At 39.1% G+C, this 25,260-nt stretch overlaps 1 protein-coding gene across 4 annotated transcripts in view; it reads right to left on the reverse strand.

Annotated features, from left to right (window-relative positions):
• Positions 1-6,816: 6,816 nt before the first annotated feature.
• Positions 6,817-25,260, reverse strand: part of FRMD3 (FERM domain containing 3) — a 296,450-nt gene continuing 278,006 nt past the window's right edge. The window contains exons 14-15 of one of the 4 annotated variants that reach the window (XM_032164377.2): positions 11,824-12,285; positions 6,817-7,027 (exon numbers count right to left, since the gene is read on the reverse strand). In XM_032164377.2, coding sequence (XP_032020268.1) covers positions 7,014-7,027; positions 11,824-12,285 — 476 coding nt within the window. In that variant the 3' untranslated portion in view covers positions 6,817-7,013. Of the gene's footprint in view, positions 7,028-7,528; positions 12,286-25,260 lie in introns of those variants that run through there. The other 3 variants (XR_004249840.2, XM_058445800.1, XM_032164376.2) reach the window with 3 other exon arrangements.

Below are 25,260 nucleotides of genomic sequence, written 5' to 3' on the forward strand. Positions count from 1 at the left end.
ATTGCCACCATGATGCTATTACTTCAGTAGAACAGGATGTCCTCAAAGAGTGACATGGTTATGATGAGTCTAGAATGACCTGGAGGTGCCAGATTATGGGCCTTAACTCCTAGCATTTCTCAAGTAGTTACTACATATCCAAGACTCTGCTAAGGGATTTGCAAATTCTAACTTATTTTTAAATTCCACAACAGCTCTGAGATAAGTGCTGTAGTTAAACATAATTTTAAAGATGAGGATGCCAAGAATTCAGGAGATCAAATGAGTTACTTAAAGTTACACCTAAGAAGAACAGGAAAGCTAAGACCAGAGCCGAGGCCATCTGGCTGGAGAGCCTGAGCTCTTAGCTATCATATTACACCGACTTTCTGTTCCAGATATGCCAGCTACTTCTATCTTTATATCAGTATCTCCTAGGCAGCAATTTTATACTCTGGCCTTTTGTCATTTTTACAGAAGCACTAATAATGATGCACAAAATTATTTTGTGTAAAAAAATTTAAATTTTTTTAATAGTTTTTGTAGAGTCTATTAAAATATTAATATTAATAGTTCATAATAAAATATTAAGTTACTTCATAATAGCTTATCTATTAAATAAAAGATAAAAATTTATTAGAAGTAAATATCAATGGTATAAATCAAATTATTTACTCTTTATGGACAAATATTACTTATCGCTAAAACGAAACTGGGGTCAGCATTATCTATTTTTCATTTTGATAGAATTAAGTACTGACAAAACTTGCTGACAAATAGAAATGGAAAGGCTCTTGGTTATAACAAAGCTACTCAACTCGTACTCCTCATAAAATATGTTAAAAAATTACATAGTGAACCACAACAAATACAATTTTTGCTAACGGCTTTGTTGAGCTATAATTAACATACCATAAATAATGCATAAAATTCATTGGTCTTTGTTCACAGAGTCATGCAACCATCGCAACTACATAATTCAAAAAAAATTTTATCACCCAAAAAAGAAATTCTGTGCCTCTTAGCAGTCATTCTTCATTCTCCCTACCCATGGAAATCACTAATCTACTTTCTGTCTCTATAGATTTGCCTATTCTGGACATTTTACATAAATCAAATCATGCAATAGATGGCCTTTTGCTTTTGGCTTCTTTTACTTAGCATAATGTTTTCAAAGTTCATCCATGGTGTAGTGTGTACCAATACTTTATTCATTTTTATGGAATGGATACACCACATTTGTTTATGCAATTTATGAATCGATGGACATATGGGTTGTTTCCACTTCTGTGCTATTATGCAAAGTGCTGCTATGAAAATTACCCATTTTTTTGTGTAAATATATGTTTTCTGTTCTCTTGAGTATATACCTAAGAGTGGAATTGCTGGCCTGTATGGTAAGCTTATGCTTAACTTTTTGAAGAACTGCAAAACTGTTTTCCAAAGTAGAGGTAAAATTTTTCTTTTTTTTTTTTTTTAGTCTCGCTCTTTCGCCCAGGTTGGAGTGCAGTGGCGCGATCTCGGCTCACTGCAAGCTCCGCCTCCCGGGTTCACGCCATTCTTCTGCCTCAGCCTCCCAAGTAGCTGGGACTACAGGCGCCCGCCACCACGCCTGGCTAATTTTTTGTATTTGTAGTAGAGACGGGGTTTCACCGTGTTAGCCAGGATGGTCTCGATCTCCTGACCTCATGATCCGCCCGCCTCGGCCTCCCAAAGTGCTGGGATTACAGGCGTGAGCCACCGCGCCCAGCCTAGTAGCTGCACAATTTTACATTTTTACCAGGAATATATGAGGGTTTCAATTTCTCCACATCCTCACCAACACTTCGTGGCCTATCTTTTTATTATAGCCATTCTTGTGGCTGTAAAGTGGAATCTCACTGTGGCACTGATTTGCATTTCTTTAATGACTAATGATATTGGACATCTTTTCGTGTGCTTACTATCCATTTGCATATTTCCTTTACCAAAATGTCTATTGTGATAACATTTCCTACTTTAAAAATTGGTTATGTTTTTTATTACTGAGTTGTAAGTATTCTTTATATATTATGGGTACAAATTCCTTATCGGATGTATGATTTAAAAATATTTTCATCCCTTCAGTGTTTTGTCTTTTCACTTTTCTTGACGGTGTCTTTTAAAGCACAAAAGTTTTTAAATTTATCTATTACTGTCTAATTTACCTATTTTTTATTTTGTCTCTAGTGCTTTTGCTGTCCTTAGAAACCATCCTCTCTAATCAAAGGTTACAAAGATCTGATCTTATGTTTCTTCTAAAAGTTTTGTAAATTTTATTAAACACAAGGTCTATGATTTATTTTGTGCTAATTTGTGTATACAGTGTGAGAAATTGGTCCAATTTTATGATTTTGCTCTTAGATACCAGTTGTTGAAAAGACTATTCTTTCCCCTTAGAATTGTCTTGGCATCTTGTTCACAATCGATTGTTCACAAATGCATAGTTTTGATTCTGGACTCTCAGTTCTATTTTACGGTTGTATATGTCTATCCTGATGTTGGTACCACACTGTCATGATTACTGCAGCTTTGCATTAGGTTCTGAAATTGGGAAGCGCGAGTCCTTCAACTTTGTTCTTTTTCAAGATTATTTTGGTTAGTCTGGACCTTTTACATTTCCATATAAAATTTTAGGACCAATTTGTCAATTTCTACAAAACAGGAAGCTGACATCTGCTAGGGATTGCCTGGAATCTGAAAATGAATTTCGGGAGTATTGCTATCTTAACGATATTAAGTTTTCCATCCACGAACGTGTGATGTCTTTTCATTTGTTTGGGTCTTCTTTTTTTTCAGTGAAGTTTTGTTGTTCACAATGTACAAGTCTTGTTACAGTCAGTAGCTAGTCAGACATGAACAGGGCAGGAAACACCAGGAATGTCAGGCGAACATCAGGAGATGGTCAGGCGGTTCTTAACTGTCTTTCTAAAATAATCGGTCATAGCCAGGACCAGGGAGAGATAATCTCCCAATAGAGAGAAAAAACCTGAAACTGGCTATCAGCAGCTTCCCAAAAAGATCTCAGGAGTTGGACAAATGGGCTCAATCATGCACAATAAGAGACAAAATGGTGGAGTTTAACTGGTACATGACCTTCCTCTAGAAACTGGTAAGGGAATGCCTCAAGTGAGCATGTGTGCAATTTCAGTAAACATATTGCACATGCAGTCACACTGTGCATGCAGATAGCTCAGCCCAAGGGAAGACCCAGGGGAGAAGTAATGCAAGACCCTGGAAGCATGCCAATGTATAAAACCCCAAGTCAAAAGGTCAAACACTGCACTTGATCTCTCAAGTCCCCTGCTTGGCCCTCTTCCAAGTGTACTTTACTTCCTGTCATTCCTGCTGTAAAGCTTTTAAATAAACTGCCACTCCTGCTCTAAATCTTGCTCGGTCTCTCACTCTGTCTTATGCTCCTCAGTTGAATTCAAGTATGATAGCTGTGGAGTTTTCAGAGTCTTTACTAGACCGAGGATATTTTTTTCTATTCATTGTTTATTTTTTTTAATTGTGAAAAAGTGTTGGATTTTGTCAAGTGCATTCTCTGCATCTGTTGAGAGGATCATGCAATTTCTGTCCTTTATTCTACTAATATGGTATATTTCACCGATTGACTTTCATGTGTTAAACAACCTTGCATTCCTGGGATAAATCCCACTTGATCAAGGTATATAATCCTTCCCATATGTTGCTGGATTCAGTTCAATTGTAATTTTTTTGTTGTTAGGGATTTTTTTCATCTATAGTCATAGGTCACATTTGTCAGCACTTTTGTTTTCTTGTAATATCTTTGGTTTTGGCATCAGAATGATACTGACCTCAGAGCATGGGGAATTGCCCCCTCCCTTCTGTTTTTTGGCAGTTTGTGAAGTGCTGTTTGTTTTTTAAAAGTTTGGTATAATTGACCAGTGTAGCTATCATCACCTGCACTTTTCACTGAAGAAATAATTTTTTATTACTAATTCAATCTTTTACTTGTTATAGATCTATTGCAATTTTCCATCTCTTCTTTAGTTTAGTTTGTGTCCCTCAAGAAGTTTTTCTGTTTTGTCTAGGTTAGATAAATTGTTAATACACAGCTTTTCATAGTGTTTCCTTATATTCCTTTTTATTTCTGGAAGGTCCATAATGACATCCTCTATTTCGTTCCTGGTTTTAGTAATTTTAATACTCTCTTTTTACCTTGGTTAATCTAGCTAAAGGCTTGTTCATTTTATTGACATTTTTCATTTTAAAGAACGAACATTTGGTTTTATAGATTTTACCTATTGTTTTTCTATTCTCTTAATCCCCAATGTAACAAAATTGAGAGGTGGGACCTTTAAAAGGTGATTTGGTCCTGAGGGCTCTGTTCTCAGGAATATATTCATGTTGTTATCAAAGGAGTGGTTTCCTGATAAAAGGATGATTTTGGCCCTGTTCCCTTCTCTGTCTCTCATCTGTGTGATGCCTTCAACCATGCTATGATGCAGCAAGAAGGCCCTTAACAGATGTGTCCCCTCAATATTGAACTTCCCACTTGATCACGGTATATAATCCTTCCCACGTGTTTCTGGATTCAGTTTGCTGAGTTCAGCCTCCGGAACCACGAGCCAATAAATTTCTGTTCTTTAGACATTACCCAGTCTCAGGTATTCTGTTATAGCAACACAAAATGGACTAAGACAAGTAAGTGCTCTGCTCCGCAAAGTCATTCAAGGTTCTAAGTTTCTGGCAGCTCTGACATCCTCGACTGGGAGCTTAAAGGTCACTTTAAGTGTTGACATTTAGTGACAGATGGAGGCTGACAACTAGCCAAAGGCTTGGAAGCACTATAATTACTTATTCAAATTCTATTGGCCAAGACTCAGGGATATAGCCACATTGAACTAAATAGGGTAGAGGAGAACTAGGAAATGTAGTCTAATCTTATGGCAGGAAGAAGAGGAAATGGTTTTGATGATTAGCTGCCAGCCTCTGCCATAAGAAATTTGCAAAAGTGGGGGATTTGTAGTAAAATGTGTACAGTGTATCTCCAGGCCTCTTGAGACAGGCAGAGATGTGGGAACATCTGGCCTGTTGGGGCAGACTTTCTGAAAGGCAGCTTTTTAGGTGTGATTCCTTGTACTCATTGATAGTGTTTGGTTCACATTACAACTTATGTTCTGGGAAGAGTGTGTATGGAACATTTGGCTTCAGACAAATGCCCAGAAAACTGACACTTCTCATTATAAATGATCAAGTTGGCTTTCTGTGAAACTGAGTCTTCAGTGTATTTAGTGTGAGTCAGTTGCTCACAGTTAAGCTGATCATTAGTGTTCTGTATCTGCAGATCATAAATGTTAAATTGAGCAGTATGAATGTAAAAACAGCATTGAGATTATTCTGTCTTCCTACCTCACATTAAACAAGAAATTAAGTATTATTAATGGTAAACAAATTGAGTCCGGGCATGGTGGCTCATGCCTATAATCCCAGCATTTTGAGAGGTCGAGGTGGGAGGCTCACTTGAGGTCGGGAGTTCGAGATCAGCCTGGCCAGCATGGTGAAATCCCCGTCTACTAAAAATACTAAAATTAGCTGGGCATGGTGGCACACACCTGTAATCCTAGCTACTGCGGAGGCTGAGGCATGAGAATCGCTTGAACCTGGGAGGCGGAGATTGCAGCGAGCCAAGATCACACCAATGCACTCCAGCCTGGAGAACAGAAAAAGACACTGTCTCAAAAAACAAACAACAACAACAAAAAAAACAAATTGAGTATGTAGCATTAATGCCAGAAGGTCACATAAAATAATCTCTGTAATTTATACTCTCACATCAAAACACGATGTAATGAATTTTGGTGAATTTTAATCTGACTCTTGATGGGAAGTAGAACAACTATAGAGCAACAATTCTTCCCTATTTTATTTTGTCAACACTATAGAGAAACATACTGCAGGAGTTTTTGAGAGAAGGCACCTAGTTAATCAGGCAAAGTCTTACAGGTCGAGTGCCTGGAACAGTCCTAGTAACACCTGTTGCTATGACATCATCATTAAAAACATCCCCTTTTACTCCCAAAAGAGTTCAGGTTTGAATGATAAATTATATAGTAACCCTATGAGCTGGGAGCAGTGCCTTTGTGTGGCCACCCCTCTTCAGGGTCTGGTTCACAACCTTGCAGAACCAGAAAATCAGGGTGTTAGGAAACTCAGGCTGATTGAGGAGAGGATGGGAGTTGATTCACACCAAGGAAATTCCAAGAGACGGATGCTTAAATCAGAACACTAACTTCCTAACTTATGAAGAATGTAGCTGCCAAGGGAAGTAGAAACTAATGTTAGTTTGTGTGTTCTCACCCTTGAAGGGTGGTCTCCGTGGAAAGACAATGATGATAATCATAAGTCTGTGGGTGAGAGGAATCAGGCAATGGGTGTTTTCTGGAGAAGCTGCTGGAATTTGCAAGCCATGTTTCAGTACTTGGTACCCAAAGAAAGCATACTTTTGTCCTCTAAGAGTTTTCCTTTATAACAATGAAAATGGCCTCAGTTCCCTTTCCAGAGAGAAATTTGGAATAAGCATCAACTAAAGGTAAAGAATAGGGATGTGTGATTCCAACCAACCTTCTGTTCTTTACTAATAATAACAGATAAGCTCTCTCACCCATTGGCAAGAACTGTCAGGGCTGATGTCAGTGGCAGACCATCCCCTGATGCCTGAGGGTCAGCCAGGAGCATCCTTCTCCACTCTCTCCTTGCTTGTAACATTGGAGGTTGCAGAGATCCAAAATATTCACCGCCATCCCTGCCACCACCCCAGTTCCCAGTAGATGATAGATACAATGGCCAGGAGAGGGTTAAAAGCAGCTTTATTAATGGATTGGAGAGCACAGCTGGGATCTGAGACCTAAGCAAGGTTCCTTTCTTCTTCTTTGAAGTGACGGCTGCTGAGCCCACTGGGTAGGGCCAACCCAGTCACAGACGGAGGCTGGAACATGGAGAGCCGAGTCTTGGCTGAGCTCACCACAGGCAGGTTCTGCTGGGTCTGTTTACTGCATGGAGACTGGAAGCCCAAATGCAGGTCCAAGAGAAAAGGAGAGAGGGAGAGAGAAAAGAAGCAGGAGGACAAGTAAGCAGCGACCTTCAGCACATTGTCTCCACCCTGTAGAGAATGGCCCAGAGGGACTCAAGCCCCGTCAACCACAACCATCCCAGAAGTCACCCCGGGGGTGGAAGACTCTCCCCAGTACTTTTTCTCCAGGGTGGGAATGTTGGTGGGAGAGTCTTCCTCTATTTGACTAAGGAGAAAATGTAGGAATAAAGCAAGAGCTTCCTCCAGGCAGTGACATTGGGTCAGGAGTTCAATGAACTGCTCAATGAGTAAGTGGCCAAGCACCATTTTGTGTGAGCCTTTTGGGTCAGCAGACACTAACCCAAACAAAGGCACTGGCTTCAGATGCTGGAGTCAGAACTATAGGTCCATAAGCTTCGTCACATCTGAATGCTAATCACTGAATTCCTTTTCTTGCCTGTAGTCTAGAGCCTGTACTTCTAAGGACTGCCGAATAAGGCATGAGGCCACCATAGCTAAGGGCCAATTCTGCTTGACTTCTATTGTATTCCTGCAATTAAGAGAACCCCCCACCCCTTTTGTTTCATTCCAAGTAACACCTTTTGGTTTAACTGGCAGGTATGGAGTTGTTAGCTTTGTGCCAAACCTAAGCAGAAGACTTGTCAAGGCTACGCTGGGCAGAGGGGAGGATAGAAGTGGAATCGTGACCAGCCTGACCAACACGGAGGAACCCAACCTCTACTGAAAATATAAAAAATTAGCTGGATGTGGTGGTGCATGCCTGTAATTCCAGCTACTCAGGAAGCTGAGGCAGGAGAATTGCTTGAACCCAGGAGGAGGAGGTTCCAGTGAGCCGTGATCACGCCATTGCACTCCAGCCTGGCAACAAGAGCAAAACTCCATCTCAAAAAAAAAAAAAAGAAGTGGAATCGTGAGATTCTTCCAGGCTGCGTGAACAGATAGAGAAGTTTAATGGCAAGTGTCACAGAGTTGAGTCTCATGCAGCTCTCTCTGGCGCAGGAAGGCACCCTTTTCTGGCCAGTGATGATAACATATTAATTTCTAGCACTCTGAAATCCACGCTCCTATCTGTCAGTCAGAATACCCCTCTTCTATTTTTTCTGTGCTTTTCTATTTCTCTGGTTAACTTAATATCATGAATTAGATCCAGGTTTATTTTATGTTTGAGCACATTTTCAGTGCTAGTATTCCTGCTTTGGGCCTGGATGACTTCTGCAAAGGGTTAATCTAATCTATTACCTGGGATTTTTTTTTAATACTATCACCATTATATGTTGACCTCATTTCATGGTCCTAGAGGGAATCCTTTTATAGTTTCCAACAACCTGACTATACAACTTTAAATAAAACTGAATGATTGCAAAAAATTTTACCCCAGAGTATTTTTATTAGGGATTCCTGCCACCATATTAACATATAAAACAATCTGGATGTTGACATAGAAATGCAAATTTCACTATACAAAGGTAAGGCTCCAATCACAGTAACATGGCCCCCATATCTCTAGTATTTCAATGAAATAAACTCATTGTGAATTCACCCCGAGTTGTGTTTATAAATATTAGACAAACCACAAAATATATTCCAAATACATAACATTTTACAATATTTTTCAAGCACAAATACATACTTTACCTACATTGTTTTCATGATCCAACTTGCATTAGCACTAAAGGCAATATTGTGTGTGTATATGTATTTGCCATATAAGTGTGTGTGTATTATATATATTTATTTATATCCACAAATGTACACACAGTGGCATTTATGGAAAATTTAACCCTTTCAGGCTGTGGGTTTTACCCACCACAGTACCTGAGAGGGAGAAGAACCAATAATATGTCTCAAATTCCTCAATTAGGGCAAAATAAGCACAATTATGCATGAGGGGCATATATGTTATGTCCATTCAAAGACACACATATATACAGATTCATATATAAACACACATATACCAATAATATGGAATATACATATACTCACACACTTGCTTTAAACTCTGTATCTCACTCTATAATATACTGTCCATCTGTGGAAGCAGTCTTTTCCTCATTCGATTCAGGCAACTGGTGACTATCTTCTAACAAAACTTAAACGGATGTTTCTAAAAGACTCTGATTCTATGCCGAGCAAATGGCATTTCAAGATTCCAGTTTAACTTTTGATGGCTGTTTAAATTCAGCAGACCCTATTCTGTCAACTTCTTCACTTAAAAACATTTCTATTCAACAATGAAGTTTCCACCTAAGAGAAAAGAGATGTTAGCTGGAAATGTTAAAATAATATATTTATTACTCCTTAAGATAAATCTGCATGGTTGGATTACATGTGATATTTATACTATCATATTTTTTAAGTATTTTACAATGGAAAATATATTATTTCCATAATTTAAAAAATATTATATAATATTATTTTGAAAGACTGAGGGCCAGATGATTTGTCATAGTCAGAACTTTAGAGAAAATTATATGACGCATGATCAGAAGGGGACTAATTTTGCGCAGACTACACTGAAGTTGCCTTATGTCAGAAAGGATGACTTAGAAGTCGTATGAGAAAAGAAGGAGAAAAACACAAATTTCAATTTCAAAGCTAGTCATCTGCAAGCTTCCAAAATAAATTGCTGAGGATTCCAATCACAGAAAATATATTTCTAAATCAGTATCAAATTTCAGGTAGTAAACAATCTTTATTTAAAAAGCAAAATAAATCACTGAAAGCATACAGGAAAGGAAACCCCTCAAACTTAATGGCAAATATATATCATTTGCTCGACTGCAGGCTTCACGAACTGAGTTTCAAAACTTATTTCCAAAATTAAATGTCCAGTGAAGCACTCAGAGCTCCACTGAGTGAGTGGAAATGGAATGCCCAATTTAGAAATCATGCTAATGATAGGGTTGGAATGTCATTAGCTAGAGAGAGCGATTCCAAGTGGGCCCTGTATCTTTGTACATTAAGGCAGTGGAATGTTTTCAATCCACGGAGAAGCTCTATGCTCCATGGCATAAGCTCTAGACTCTTATCTTTCTCCCACATAACACAGTATCAACAGGTAGTCTGCATGGGAAGGCATCAGTACGTTGCTGATGGTACAATGCTCTAGTACCTTCCTTGATACCATTAAATTGTTGGATTAAATCCTTTCCATCATGGATTTAATGGTATCAAGGAAGGTACTAGAGCACTGGTCCCCTCTACAGTCTGGTTAGGGTCATGTCACTACTTTACCCAGGCTGAACTGGTATGTCATCTCATGAGGCCTCTCCAGTTTCTCTATGGAAGTCAAATTTTAAAACAACTGGGAAAGGAAAAGAGTATAATGACCACCGCAAAACATGATCACGGACATGTATCAAAAAGCCATTCATATTCTCTCTCTCTCTCTCTCTCACACACACACACACACACACACACTCACAAACAAACACACTTTTGAAGTTCCTTCTACAGAATCACAACAAATGGCTTGAGGGATTAAAATATTTACCTTAAAGTTTCTCCACTTTTATTTAGATCCACTTAAACATGTTCATGTTAACTCGGACAGCGAGTGCATCATTGAACGCTGGCATCACCATCACTTTCATAAACTAGACCATTCGCCTGCCACCATTTGCCTGCCAGCCTCATCAGAACTCATTTTTGCCACTTTCCGTTTCTCCAGTTCCTATCTGCCTTCACTCTTGGGTTAATGTACACTGATATGCAACTGACTAGCACATCTGTTACCTTTTTTCCTTTAAACTCTCACTTTCTTTTTAAAACATCTGCTTCTCCAGCCAAAATATACGGACAGAATACAAATGAAAATAACAAGTGCTCTTGTCCAAATACTTTGAAAAATGGACCACCCTGAGTCCACTTGATGCTCTCAGTTTCTACATCCTCCAGTTCCATCCTCTGTTTTAGCACCTTACTTACTGTAGTGTCTTTCTACCCATTTTCTATCTCCTATGCAGATCATAACAAATTATGGTATTGTCCAGCCAAAAATATTTTTAAAAACAAAGTAGCGCCAAAACATTAAAAAAATTCTGATATACCTTTTGTGCATTAGTCTTACAATCTGTACACGTAAATAACTCCAGGAGGCTTCTTTTTTTTTTTTGCTAAAAATTTACCAAAATAGTTTGAACACATAAAAATATTTTTAAAAAAACAGAACCAAAAACCCAGCATAAATTTAGTTGTATAGGCATTGGTTAGAGGATGCTGTTTTCACTAAGGATTATATTCAACAACTTTCTCTTGAGTTTTTACTAAAATTCTGATTCTGAACCTTATAGCTTATAATGGTGCCAACTATTAGAAATGGGAAAATCTAATCCAATGTATCATGTATTATGATATAATAGATGAAGGGTATGTCTACACTATAATAAAAAATAAACATACTTTTGGTTATTTAAAGACCATCTTCCTAACCTGTAACTAAGATAACTGTATTTGATTTAAACATATTTAAGTGCAGTGAATTATGGAAAGCTAAAGGTTTGAATAATCAATTATGAGTAAGGAACACCTGTTGACAGCCCCGTGACCCTTCAGAACCAGGCATTTGCTGAAAAAAAAAAAAAAATCACTACCATTGAATATAGCCCTTAGTCACGTGAGAGATTAACTTCATGAGCAACCCAGCATGTAGAGGATGAGGTGGACTTTCCCAGCCACCCACTCCTTGAGGGGACAGTAGTATTCATAGTGAAACTGCTCAAACTCTGGTGTCTGGCGGATTTCGCATAAGAAGGAGAGATCAATACCTGACTCCAAAAGGAGGAGGAGCAGGGGAAATACAAAGAGCAGCAGTCCCAGGCCCACCACAAGGAGCCTGGAAAAACTCTTGACCAGTGGGTTCACCCGAATATGGCCAGTCAGAATGTCATAGCTCCACGACAAAGCACGGCGAGCCTCCTTCAGCTCCTCTTCTTCAGCAATCAAAAAGGCGTTTTCATCTGCTTCCAGATCCTCAAATGAATCTGTGTCTTCTCTTTCCAACTCAAGCCTGGAAGGACAGTCAAAGAGCATGTCAATCTCATCGTCATCCACAGGGGTGGGGAGCAAGCTGGCACTTGGGTTGTACACTAGTTCAGAAATGGTTAAAGGTTCTTCTTTTATTTTATCTTCCTCTTCACTAGGGGGATCTTCATACTCCCGGGCTGCCTTCACTGGGGAGCTGGAGATCAAGGGAGCAGAAATGTTCTCCTCTTTAGGCAATGGAACACCTGTAAAGAGACATTTTTTTTCTAAATTTAAAATTTCAGATTTTCCCACAAAAATCTGCAGGAAGAAACAGAAAAACAAAAAAACGAATGGGATACAAGCAATCTATGAAATTATTCTGTGGTATCCTAAGTTTTAACAAAGTCGTATTATAGTAAAAGACCCTGTACCATAAGTTCAAAGGTCAACATGCTAAACTCAAACTAACCAACACTTCTCAAATGGTTGGCAATATTTACAACATTTAGGTATGCAATTTTGATCTGCAAACCTTGAACCATGGCCATGTTTGCTTGAATAAAATGACAATAAATTCACTATTATAATTATGAGCACTGTTTTTTTAGAGGTCAACAATATCACCCAATATAATATTATAGTAAAACTACAGAATCTGTCATTCAATGACAATCTCTTTATTATTCTGATGTATTGCTTTCTAGTCTTCATTCTAGACACAATTTTGTGTTCTAGTTTTATGTATTTGCAATCATATTATATACCCAAGCTTAAATCATGCTCCGCTCCTTGCATTTAAAATTTTAACATAAATATTTTCTATGTTTAAACAAATTCCCATTGCTATTATTTATAGAAGCTGCCACATTTTTTATTTAGTTATGCAATAAATTAGTTGCCTATTGTCAAACATTTAGATTGCTTTGCAGTTGTAAGGAGAAAATGCTATAAGAGACATCTTTACATATAAAGCTTTTTTTCCCCTCTTGTTTTAGTTCATTTGCTATAGATAGATGCTAGAAGGGAAATTGCTTAATCAAAGGGTAAGAACTTTTTCTAATGTTTATTGAGAGAGAAGTGTTTCTCAATGCCTCAATTTACTGATGGGAAATCGAGTTACCTCTGGTCAGACCTAGGGCTAACTCTGCTAATTTTGAGTCTTGGATCCATAGTGGGAAATAAAGTTAGCATCAAAGAAGTGTCCTCCAGGATGGATCTACCATACAATCAAAATGGCAGCCAGGTGCATTTAGGGAACCATAAACCAGCTTTCAATGAATGTATTATGTGATTTTTCTCTCTTCAAGGTGTAGAGGCCTAACTTACTTGTTTTATCCTTCAAAAATCAACAGATATTTCATGATAGCTCTAGTCTGATAGCACTGAGAAGTCCAAATGAAAAATACCATAAAAATACAAGAAATATACAAAAGGTCAACAAGCACATGAAAGTATGCTGAACATCATTAATCATTAGGGAAATGCAAGTCAAAACCACAATAAGATGCCACTTTATGCCTACTCATATGGCAACAGCTTTTTTAAAAACTGAAATTAACAAGCGTTGGTGAAGATGTGAAGACATTAGAACCCTGCATATTGCCAGTAAAACTATAAATGGTTCCGGCCATTGTGAGAAAAAAATTGACAGTTCCTCAAAAAATCAAACATAAATTTATCAGATGACCCAGCAATACCACTCCCAGGTATATACTCCAAAGACTTGAAAACAGGTACTCAGAATGCTGGGACCCAAGCTGGCCAATTAGAGGCAGCTGTGGTCTGCAGCGCTCATGGAGATGAAAAGTGGCTAGTAAATGCAGCACCTTCAACTGAGATACCCAGGTTTTCACATTGGGACTGACTGGGCAAACAACTCAACCCACAGAGAATAAAGAAAAGCAAAAGAGGGGGTGATGGCCCACCTGGAAGATGCACAGAAGCAAAGGAGACCCCACCCCCACCCCCAGCCAAGAACAGTGTTGAGTGATTGTGTGACCCCACCCAGGAAACCACACTTCTCCTTTGGATCTTTGCAACCTGTGGATCAGGAGATGCCCTCGTGAGCCCAGGCCATCAGGGCCTTGGGTCTGATACACAGAGCTGTGTGGAGTCTCGGCAGAGCAGCCACTCAGGCACACACAGAGACCCAGGAGTTTTACATACTCTGGCCCCAGGATCCCTGGCAAGGCAGGAAATCTATCTGGACACATCCCTAGGAAGGTGGTTGAATCCAGGGACCCAGGTGGCCTTATTCTGTGGGCCCCACTTCCATGGCACCTCACAAGTCAAGGCCCACTGGCTTGGAATCCCAGCCAGCTAATGGCAGTAGGTTGGAGTCTGCTTGAGATGGGTCCAAGTTCCTGGGGAAAGGGATGGCTACCATCTATGCAGCTTAGTTGACTCAGTTGCTCCAGCCTGTTGGCTGTGGAGAACAGAGACAGACCAGAAGAGGAAGGGTACCCCACAATGCAGCACTGCTGTCTTGCCAGATTGTGGCTGGACAGCTTCCTTAAGTGGGACCCCGATCCATTTCTCCTCACTGGATAGGACTTCCTTGTGGGGGCTTCACCCATTCCAGCCAGGGTTCTACAGACAGAGCTTTGATCTCTCCCTGAGATGGAGCTCCCAGGGGAAGGGGCAGTCACCATTTCTGTGGTTTGGTCCACTCAGCTGTTCCAGCCTGCCTGCTTTGGAAATAGAGGCAGTCTGAATGAGAAAGGATCCTGGCCAATGGAGCACACATGCTCTATCAAAAACAGGTCAGACTGCTTCTTTGGGTGGGTCTGTGAGCCCAGTCCTACTGACTGAATGGGACCTCACAACAGGCGGTCTCCAGCCACCTCCTACAGGTGCATGCAGGCCAGCAACAAGTCAGTACACCCCTGGAATGGAGGTTCCAGTGGAAGAAGCTGGCTGCCATCTTTGCTGTTACATGGCCTTCACTGGTGACTCCTACAGGGATAGAAGAAACTAAGGCAACTGGAGTCTGAAGCAGAGCCCCAGAAAACTGCAGCAGCCCTAGAGTAGAGTGGCCTGACTGTTAAAAGAAAAACAAACAAACAGAAAACAACAACATCAACAAAAAAGACTCCACAAAAACTTCATTCAAAGGTCAGCAACCACAAAGATCAAAGATAGATAAGCCCACAAAGATGAAAAGAATCAATGCAAAAACACTGAAAACTGAAAAAAACATAAAGCCTCTTCTCATCCAAATGACTGCAATACCTCTCTAGCAAGGGCACAGAACTGGGCTAAGGCTCAGATGGATGAATTGACAGAAGTAGGCTTCAGAAAGTGGGTAATAACGAACATCACTGAGCTAAAGGAGTATGTTCTAACCCAATGCAAAGAAGCTAAGACTCACGATGATACAGTACAGGGGCTGATAGCCAGAATAGCCAGGTTAGAGAGGAACATAATGGACCTGATGGAGCTGAAAAACACAACACGAGAATTTCACAATGAAATCACAAGTATCAATAGCAGAATAGACCAAGTTGAGAAAAGAATCTTAGAGCTTGAAGACTATCTTTCTGAAATAAGACATGCAGACAAGAATAGAGTAAAAGGAATAAAAAATAATGAACAAAACCTCCAAGAAATATGCAATTATGTAAAGAGCCTGAACCTATCCCTGATTCTGATTGAGGTAACTGAAAGATACAGGGAGAATGGAACCAAGTTAGAAAATATACTTCAGGATATCATCCAGGAGAACTTCCCCAACCTAGCGAGACCTGCCAACATTCAAACTCAGGAAATGCGGAGAACCCCAGTACATTACTCCACAAGAAGATCATCCCCAAGACATAGAATCATCAGATTCTCCAGTTCAAAATGAAAGAAGATATGCTAAGGGCAACCAGAGAGAAAGGCCAGGTCACCTACAAAGGGAAACTCATCAGACTAACAGCAGCTCAGCAGAAATCCTACAGGCAAGAAGAGATTGGGGGCCAATATTCAACATTCTTAAAGAAAAGAACTTCCAACCCAGAATTTCGTCTTTGGCCAAACTAAGCTTCATAAGTGAAGGAAAAACAAGATTCTTTTTAGAAAAGCAAATGCTGAGGGAATTTGTCACCACTGTACCAGCCTTGCAAGAGCTCCTGAAGGAAGTACTAAATATGGAAAGGAAAAACCATTTCCAGCCACTACAGAAACACACTGAACTACACAGACTGGTGACACTATGAACCAACCATATAAACAAGTCTGCAAAATAACCAACTAGCATCATGACAGGATCAACTTCACACATAACAATACTAACCTTAAATGTGGGCTAAATGCCCCAAGTAAAAGAAACTGAATGGCAAACTGGGTAAAGAGCCAAGACCCATCAATACGCTGTCTTCAAGAGACCCATCTCATGTGCAAAGACACACATAGGCTCAAAATAAAGGGATGAAGGAAAATGTACCAAGCAAATGGAAAACAGAAAAAAAGCAGGTGTTGCAATCCTAGATTCTGACAAAACAGACTTTAAACCAACAAAGATCAAAAAAGACAAAGGAGGTCATTACATAACGATAGAGTTCATCAGGAAGAGCTAACTATCCTAAATATATATGCACCCAATACAAGAGCACCCAGATTCATAAAGCAAGTGCTTAGAGGCCTACAAAGAGACTTAGACTCTACACAATAATAGTGGGAGACTTTAACACTCCATTGACAATATTAGATAGATCATGGAGACAGAAAATTAACAAAGATATTCAGGACCTGAACTCAGCTCCAGATCAAGTGGACATGGTAGATATCTACAGAACTGTCCATCTAAATTAAAAAGAAGATATATTCTCATTGCCACATGAGACTTACTCTAAAATTGATCACATAATTGGAAGTAAAACACTCCCCAGGAAATGCAAAGGAACTGAAATCATAACAGTCTGTCAGCCCACAGTGCAATCAAATTAAAACTCAAGATTAAGAAATTCATTCAAAACCACACAACTACATGGAAATTGAACAACCTGTTACTGAATGACTCTTGGGTAAATAATGAAATTAAGGCAGAAATCAAGAAGTTCTTTGAAACTAATGAGAACAAAGAGACAATGTACTAGAATCTCTGGGATACAGCTAAAACAGCATTAAGCTGGAAATTTATAATGCCCATATCAAAAAGCTAGAAAGATCTCAAAAACAAACAACCCCATCAAAAAGTGGGCGAAAGATATGAACAGACACTTCTCAAAAGAAGACATTAATGCAGCCAACAGACACATGAAAAAATGTTCATCATCACTGGTCATCAGAGAAATGCAAATCAAAACCACAATGAGATACCATCTCACACCAGTTAGAATGGCGATCATTAAAAAGTCAGGAAACAACAGGTGCTGAAGAGGATGTGGAGAAATAGGAACACTTTTACACTGTTGGTGGGACTGTAAGCTAATTCAACCATTGTGGAAGACAGTGTGGCAATTCCTCGAGGATCTACAACTAGAAATACCATTTGACCCAGCCATTCCATTACTGGGTATATACTCAAAGGATTATAAATCATGCTGCTATAAAGACACACGCACACATATGTTTATTGCGGCACTATTCACAACAGCAAAGACTTGGAACCAACCCAAATGTTCTTCGATGATAGACTGGATTAAGAAAATGTGGCACATATACACCATGGAATACTATGCAGCCATAAAAAAGGATCAGTTCATGTCCTTTGTAGGGACATGGATGAAGCTGGAAACCATCATTCTCAGCAAACTATCACAAGGACAGAAAACCAAACACCACATGTTCTCACTCATAGGTGGGAATTGAACAACGAGAATACTTGAACACAGGAAGGGGAACATCACACACTGGGGCCTGTCATGGGGTGGGGGGAAGGGAGAGGGATAGCATTAGGAGATATACCTAATGTAAATGACAAGTTAATGGGTGCAGTACGCCAACATGGCACACATATACATATGTAACAAAACTGCATGTTGTGCACATGTACCCTAGAACTTAAAGTATGATAATAAAAAAAAATAATAAAAGAAACTCTCAAAAACAACTGAGAGGAATCACTGGTTTTTTATATATTTTTAATATTTTAAAAATATTTCAAATTTATAATAAAGTTGTAAGAATTGCACAATAAAATTCCAAATAGCTTTCACTTACAAAAACAAAAAACAAAAAGCTAGAAAGATCTCAAGTTAACAATGTAACATCTCGACTAAAAGAACTAGAGAACCAAGAACAAACAAACCCCAAAGCTAGCACAAGACAAGAAATAACCAAGATCAGAGAGAACTGAAGAAGACAGAGACACACAAAAAAAAAAAATTCAAAAAGTCAACATATCTAGATGCTGAATTTTAGAAAAAAATAAACTAGATAGACTGCTAGCTAGACTAATAAAGAAGAAAAAATAGAAGAGTCAAATAAACACAATCTGAAATGGTAAGGGGGATATCACCACTGACCCCACAGAAATACAAACAACCATCAGAAAATACTACAAATACCTCTATGCACATGAACTAGAAAATCTAGAAGAAATGGATAAATTCCTGGACACATACACCTTCCCAAGACTGAACCAGGGAGAAACTGAATATCTGAATAGATCAATAACGGTTCTGAAATTGAGGCTGTAATAAATAGCCTACCAATAAAAAACAGCCCAGGACAAGACGGATTCAGAACTGAAACTGAATTCTACCAGAGGTACAAAGAAGAGCTGGTATCATTTATACTGAAAGTATTCCTAAAAGATGAAAAAGAAGGACTTTTACCTAACTCATTTATGAGGCCAGCATCATCCTATACCAAAACCTGGCAGAGATACAACGAAAAAAGTAAACTTCAGGCCAATATCCTTGATGAACATTGATGCAAAAATCCTCAGTAAAATACTGGCAAACTGAATCCAGCAGCATATTGAAAGGCTTATCCACCACAGTCAAGTTGGTTTCATTCCCAGGATGCAAGGTTGGTTCAACATACACAAATCAATAATTGTAATTCATCACATAAACAGAGCTACAGACAAAAAACACATGATTATCTCAATATATGCAGTAAAGGCCTTCAATAAAATTCAACTTCCCTTCATGTTAAAAACTCTCAATAAACTAGGTAATGAAGGAACATACCTCAAAATGATAAGAGCCATATGTGATAAACTCACAGCTAATATCATACTAAATGGGCAAAAGCTGAAAGCATTCCCCTGAAAACCAGCACAAGACAAGGATGCCCTCTTTCACCACTCCTATTTGACATCATATTGGAAGTTCTGGCCAGTGCAATCAGGCAAGAGAAGGAAATAAGGCATATTCAAATATGAAGAGAGGAAGTCAAATTATCTTTATTTGACATGATCCTATATCTAGAAAACCCCATCGTCTCAGCCCCAAATCTCCTTAAGCTGATAAGCAACTTCAGCAAAGTCTCAGGATATAAAATCAATGTGCAAAAATAGCTAGCATTCCTATACACCAACAACAGGCAGGCAGAGAACCAAATCGTGAATAACCTCCCATTCAAAATCGCTGCAAAAAGAATAAAATACCTTGAAACACAGCTAACAAGGGAAGTGAAGGACCTCTTCAAGGAGAACTACAAACCACTGCTCAAAGAAATCAGAGACAACACAAATGGAAAAACATTCCATGCTCACGGATAGGACGACTCAATATTGTGAAAATGGCCATACTGCCCAAAGTGATTTAGAGATTCAATGCTATTCCCATTAAACTACCACTGAGATTCTTCACAGAATTAAACAAAAATATTTTAAAATTCATATGGAACCAAAAAGAGCCCAAATAGCCAAGACAATCCTAAGCAAAAAGAACAACGCTGGAGGCATCATGCTACCTGACGTCAAACTATACTACAAGGCTACAGTAACCAAAACAGCATAGTAATGGTATAAAAACAGACACATAGACCAATGGAACAGAACAGAGAACTCAGAAGTAAGACTGCACACCAACAGCCACTTGATCTTCAAAAAACTTGACGAAAACAAGCAATGAGGAAAGGACTCCCTATTTAATAAATGGTGCTGGAAGTGCTGGCTAGACATATGTAGAAAATTGGAATTGGACCCCTTCCTTACACCATGTACAAAAATTAACTTAAGATGGATTAAAGACTTAAATGTAAAACCCAAAACTATAAAAACCCTAGAAGAAAATCCAGGCAACACCATTCAGGACATAGGCATGGGCAAAGATTTCATGACAAAAATGCCAAAAGCTATTGCGACAAAAGCAAAAATTGACAAATGGGATCTAATTACACTAAAGAGCTTCTGCACAGCAAAAGAAACTATCACCAGAGTAAACAGATAACCTACCAAATGGGAGAAAATTTTTGCAATCTATCCATCTGACAAAGGTCTAATGTCCACAGTCTACAAGGAACTTAATCAAATTTATCAGGAAAAAAAAAACCATTAAAAAGTGGGCAAAGGATATAAACAGACACTTCTCAAAAGAAGACATGCATGTGGCCAACGAACATATGAAAAAAAAAAGTTCAACATCCCTGATCATTACAGAAATGCAAATCAAAACCACAATGAGATATGAGATATCATCTCACACCAGCCAGAATTGTTATCATTAAAATGTCAAAAAATGACAGATGCTGTCAAGGTTGCAGAGAAAAAGGAGCATTTTTACACTGTTGGTGGGAATGTAAATTGGTTCAACTATTGTGGAAGACAGTGTGGCGATTCCTCAAAGACCTGGAGGCAGAAATACCATTTGACCCAGCAATCCCATTACTGGGTTTATACCCAAAGGAATATAAATCATTCTACTGTAAAGATACATGCATGTGTATGTTCACCGCAGCACTGTTCACAGTAGCAAAGACATGGAATCAAACTAAATGCCCATCCGTGATAGGCTGGATAAAGAAAATGTGGTACATATATACCATGGAGTACTATGCAGCCATAAAAAGGAACGAGATCATGTCCTTTGCAGGGACATGAATGGAGTTGGAAGTCATTATCCTCAGCAAACTAATGCAGAAACAGAAAACCAACCACCACATGTTCTCACTTATAAGTCGGAGCTGAATGATGAGAACACATGGACATATCAGGAGGAACAACACATACTGGGGCCTGTCGGCAGGGGGTTGGGGGAGGGAGAACATCAGGAGGAATGGATGCTGAGCCCTAGGTGATGGGATGACCTGTGTAGCAAACCACCATGGCACACATTTACCTATGTAACAAACCTGCACATCCTGCACATGTACCCTTGAAATTAAAAGTTGAGGGGAAAAAAATCTTGAGTGTAAACTGTAAAACACAAGCCTTGCAAGTATTTTGAAATTAAAATGGCTTCTTTTTATATTTTCTGGTTGCTAATTCTGGATAAATTAATTAAAGCCAAATTTCTCTCTTTCTCTAAAAAAAAAGGAATTTCCAAAGACACCAAAACATAAATTAGTAAGATTGTCTACACTGCTTCACTAAATTTAATTTACTTCATCCATATCCAAGAAGCCTCCTGAATATATTCAGAAAGCTCAGTTAATAAGTTTAATAATTTTTTGTTTTAGAAGTGAAATGACAGTGATTTAGAAAAAGGAAATTGCTTTCAAATTTATATAATTATACAGCCCAATTAAAATAGATAATAGCTATGAAGTTTCTCACCCATAGAAAACACTCAATAATGTTAACTAATATTACCTTTTAGTGTAGCAATATAACTATGTTTTTATACCATTGTTGGCATTATTTAATTTGAAGAAATACTGTATAAAATGAAATTGCAATAATCAAAAGATACTGATGGAAAAGACTGCCCCTTGATGACAGAGTGCCTGCCATGTACAGTCAAGCAGGTTGGACACTGCTCATTCCCATCTGCACCACTCATGTAAACCCCAGTACAACAGCATGCCCTAAAGATATGTCAGGCATCACAACACGACCTACTCAGCAGCTACTGATAGATGCTATTACTAGAAAAGCTGTTCTTCATCTCATTACTGAAGCAAAATATAGAGACCTTTTCAGTGCACAGTAAAATTAATTGTAACTGAAAATGGAATGAGCAGTGCTCGCATTCACATTCAGAAACCAGCCTCTCTGTTAACTCTGAGCATATTTGCAACAGAATCCAAATGCTACAGCTGAGGTTTCCAGCAGCTTGTACGTGCACAAAACAGCTAAAGAGCCTGGCTAACAGCCCTTGTCTAGTTTGCCTGTGGGTGATGATCTCTATGATGGAAGCAACGCAATATTGGGTGTCAGCAGAACAAATGCCTTAAAATGAGGATACTAATGACCCTTAACTATCTCACAAGGCTGTGGAAGGGATCAAAGTGTGAAGAAAAGAAAAATGAGAGAAAGCACTTTGGGGACAATATGGTGACATCAGAATATAATGAATCATCTGCAATTTGCACTTAACTTTGCTAACCTCCTAAGTAAAAACTGGAGTCTGGGTGCCTTGGAGTAACTCTAAACCCACATGGCAATGTCTTTCCTATGTGAAATCTGCCACTGTCATTGCTGTCATCTGGCTGAAAACAAACTGGTTCACTTTGCAGCAGACATTTCTTCAGCCTTACTTGCTGCTCTCTCCCCCTGTGAGCATGAAGCCTATCTTCAGGCTAGGAGGCTTTGGTGGGTGGCATCATTAGGAACCACCATACTAGTTCCCTTGGAGGCACCCTGAGATAGCCCATGCTGGCATCCAACTATGGAATGCCCATTAAACCAACTATGGAATACCCATTAAACCTCCAGAGCAGTGGTACAAAGAAAGCACCACCATTCAGCTGGGAGGAAGGTGTTTTAGAAGATCATAGAGGCTTTTGTAGATGCCACAATGATTGGAGGGGCTAGTGTCATTTGATGGGCAGGGGTCGGAGATGGCAGACATGCTGAAATGTGTAGGATAATTTCACGAAATGAAGAATTATCTTGTATACCACACAACTTTCAAATGTCAAATATCAGATATTATCCATACAGATGAAACACCTATTTATAATGATCTGAATCTAGAATCTACCTCTGTTTTACATTTAAACAAAAAGCATTTGGGCTATGATTTTAACATATTTTAAGTTTTTCAGGAATACAACCACTGGGTAAATTGAGGGAAGATCTTTGCTGAGGATTTAGCAGTTCAGAATATCACATCATCATCGGGGATGCTAAGGAGTTGAGTTGCCTACATCATGGCACATATCACCACCCTGCATCTGTTGGGTGGTTACCTTGATGCCCATTTCCCCCTTATTCAAAGCATCTCACACTTTGATTCTGCCTCCTAGTGAGTCATGCTTGAGAAAAACCTTTGGAAATTCTTATTATAAATAATTTTCTCCTAATTTCTCCTTATATTACAGATAGAGCATTATTTTGACTTAGTTAAGTGTAGGTAGACTGTGTTTTCTAAAAGTTACACCTCAGGATGGTAGCGAGAACATTACAAGGTTTTTGTTTTTTAGGGGGACACTGGACCTGAAAGTGTGACAACCACAGCTCAAGCACATGTGAAATTGTCAGGTCTCTATAGATGTCTCATAGTTGTTACTAACCAGACCCATTCTTCCTGAGGTGGGCTAAACTGAGTGATCTAATGTTGATCATCTTGGCAATACTTGCTCTGGGAGGCATGCTGTGCTCTTGAATTCAGGGTAAAAAGGATAAAGGTGAAGGAAGAGTGGGAGAGGAAAAAAGAGCAGATCACCACTCCACTTCTGGAAAATATGATGGAGTGAAAAGGGCGGTGGCCTAAGACACCTGGACTAAGGTTCCCAGCTAAGCCACAGCTATCTGAACAACATTAGGCATGCCACTTCAGTTCTATAGTCTTGGACATTTTACATGCAAAATGGACGAGACCCTCCCCAGTCCAGCATTCTGTGGCTCCATCTTAGACTATGTCTGTCCATAAACTGTCCTATTTAAAGTTATATGTAGAAAGAGAAAAGGAGACAAGGGCACTAAGATTTTTAATAAATGTCTACTCGGCTGGATACTTTAAATATATGAGCATGTGATATTCATAAGAGTCATGAGAAAAATGAGGCATAGGCAAGTTAAGGTCACAAAGCTAGGAAGCAACAGAGCAGAGGTTTGTATCCATGCCTGTCTGATTCTAAAGCCCATGCTTTCTCCAAACTTACCATGTTGGCTGAAGAGAAGGAGATCTGAGAAGCCCAGAGAGACTCTCACTTCTTAACTAAGGGAGAAGAAGCTTCTCTGTTACTGGCCCCATTTCATCTGCTGAACCCATGGTGTCCTTACATGTAGGGTGCCCATTCATCCCCATTTGCCTGGAACAGTCCCACTCTATGTCTGTCGTAGTGTCAGTATGGCAGTATTGTTAAAATTCCCTTTTCACTCTCAAATAAATTTTATGATCACTTAATTATAAGTAAGCTCTCCTGTGATAGTATCACCCAAGATAGAAGCCACACACATACACGAAAACCACTGGCTGTTGTGGGACTTAATGACTTAGGTTAGAAATAAAATAAATTTTATTACTATACTCTCTACATGTTCTATCAGTCCCTCAAATGTTTTCTATTCACAATAAGCAGCATGCAGACTTCTAAAATTTAGTAAGATAGTATACCATTAACCTCACATGTGACTCCTTTATCTCTCCTTTTTGAAAGATAAAGTTTAATACTTCAAGCGAAACTCCTGTCCCATGGTTTTAAAGAAAAATCCTAAGAATGACATTTACTTTTCCAGATGAGAGTTTTTACTTTCAGCAATGGACACTGCAGAAGATCTAATACTACAAATGTTCCTGGTGCCTCTGAATATCTTTGGGAGTCACCAATTCATTCTATTAAAAACCTATGAAGAATCATTCCAATGACTCAGGAAAGTATCCACAAAACGAAACTTAGACACACACACACACACACACACACACACACACACACACACACACAGCAGATCCTAATACTCTCCCATCGCTGCTCCCCAGCTGAAATCTGGAACACTGCCTCCCATGTAAACATCTTCTCCCGGCACTCAGGGCTGCCAGCATAGGCTGGCATTCTCCTTGTTCTTCTATCCCCATCCTTAGGTTTCATCCTTGCAGACTAAACTCTCTCTTCTCCAAGTAGCCATCATTTGCCAGCCTCTTGGTTATGCCTCTACTTTTGCTGACCATCTTGACACCATGGTCAGTTGCTCCCCCCACCTGCTGAAATGGCTCTCACAAAGTCTCCAATGATCACCATATTGCTAAAGCCAATGA

Source organism: Hylobates moloch, unplaced genomic scaffold (assembly GCF_009828535.3).
Source record: "Hylobates moloch isolate HMO894 unplaced genomic scaffold, HMol_V3 SCAFFOLD_10, whole genome shotgun sequence".
NCBI lineage: Eukaryota > Metazoa > Chordata > Mammalia > Primates > Hylobatidae > Hylobates > Hylobates moloch.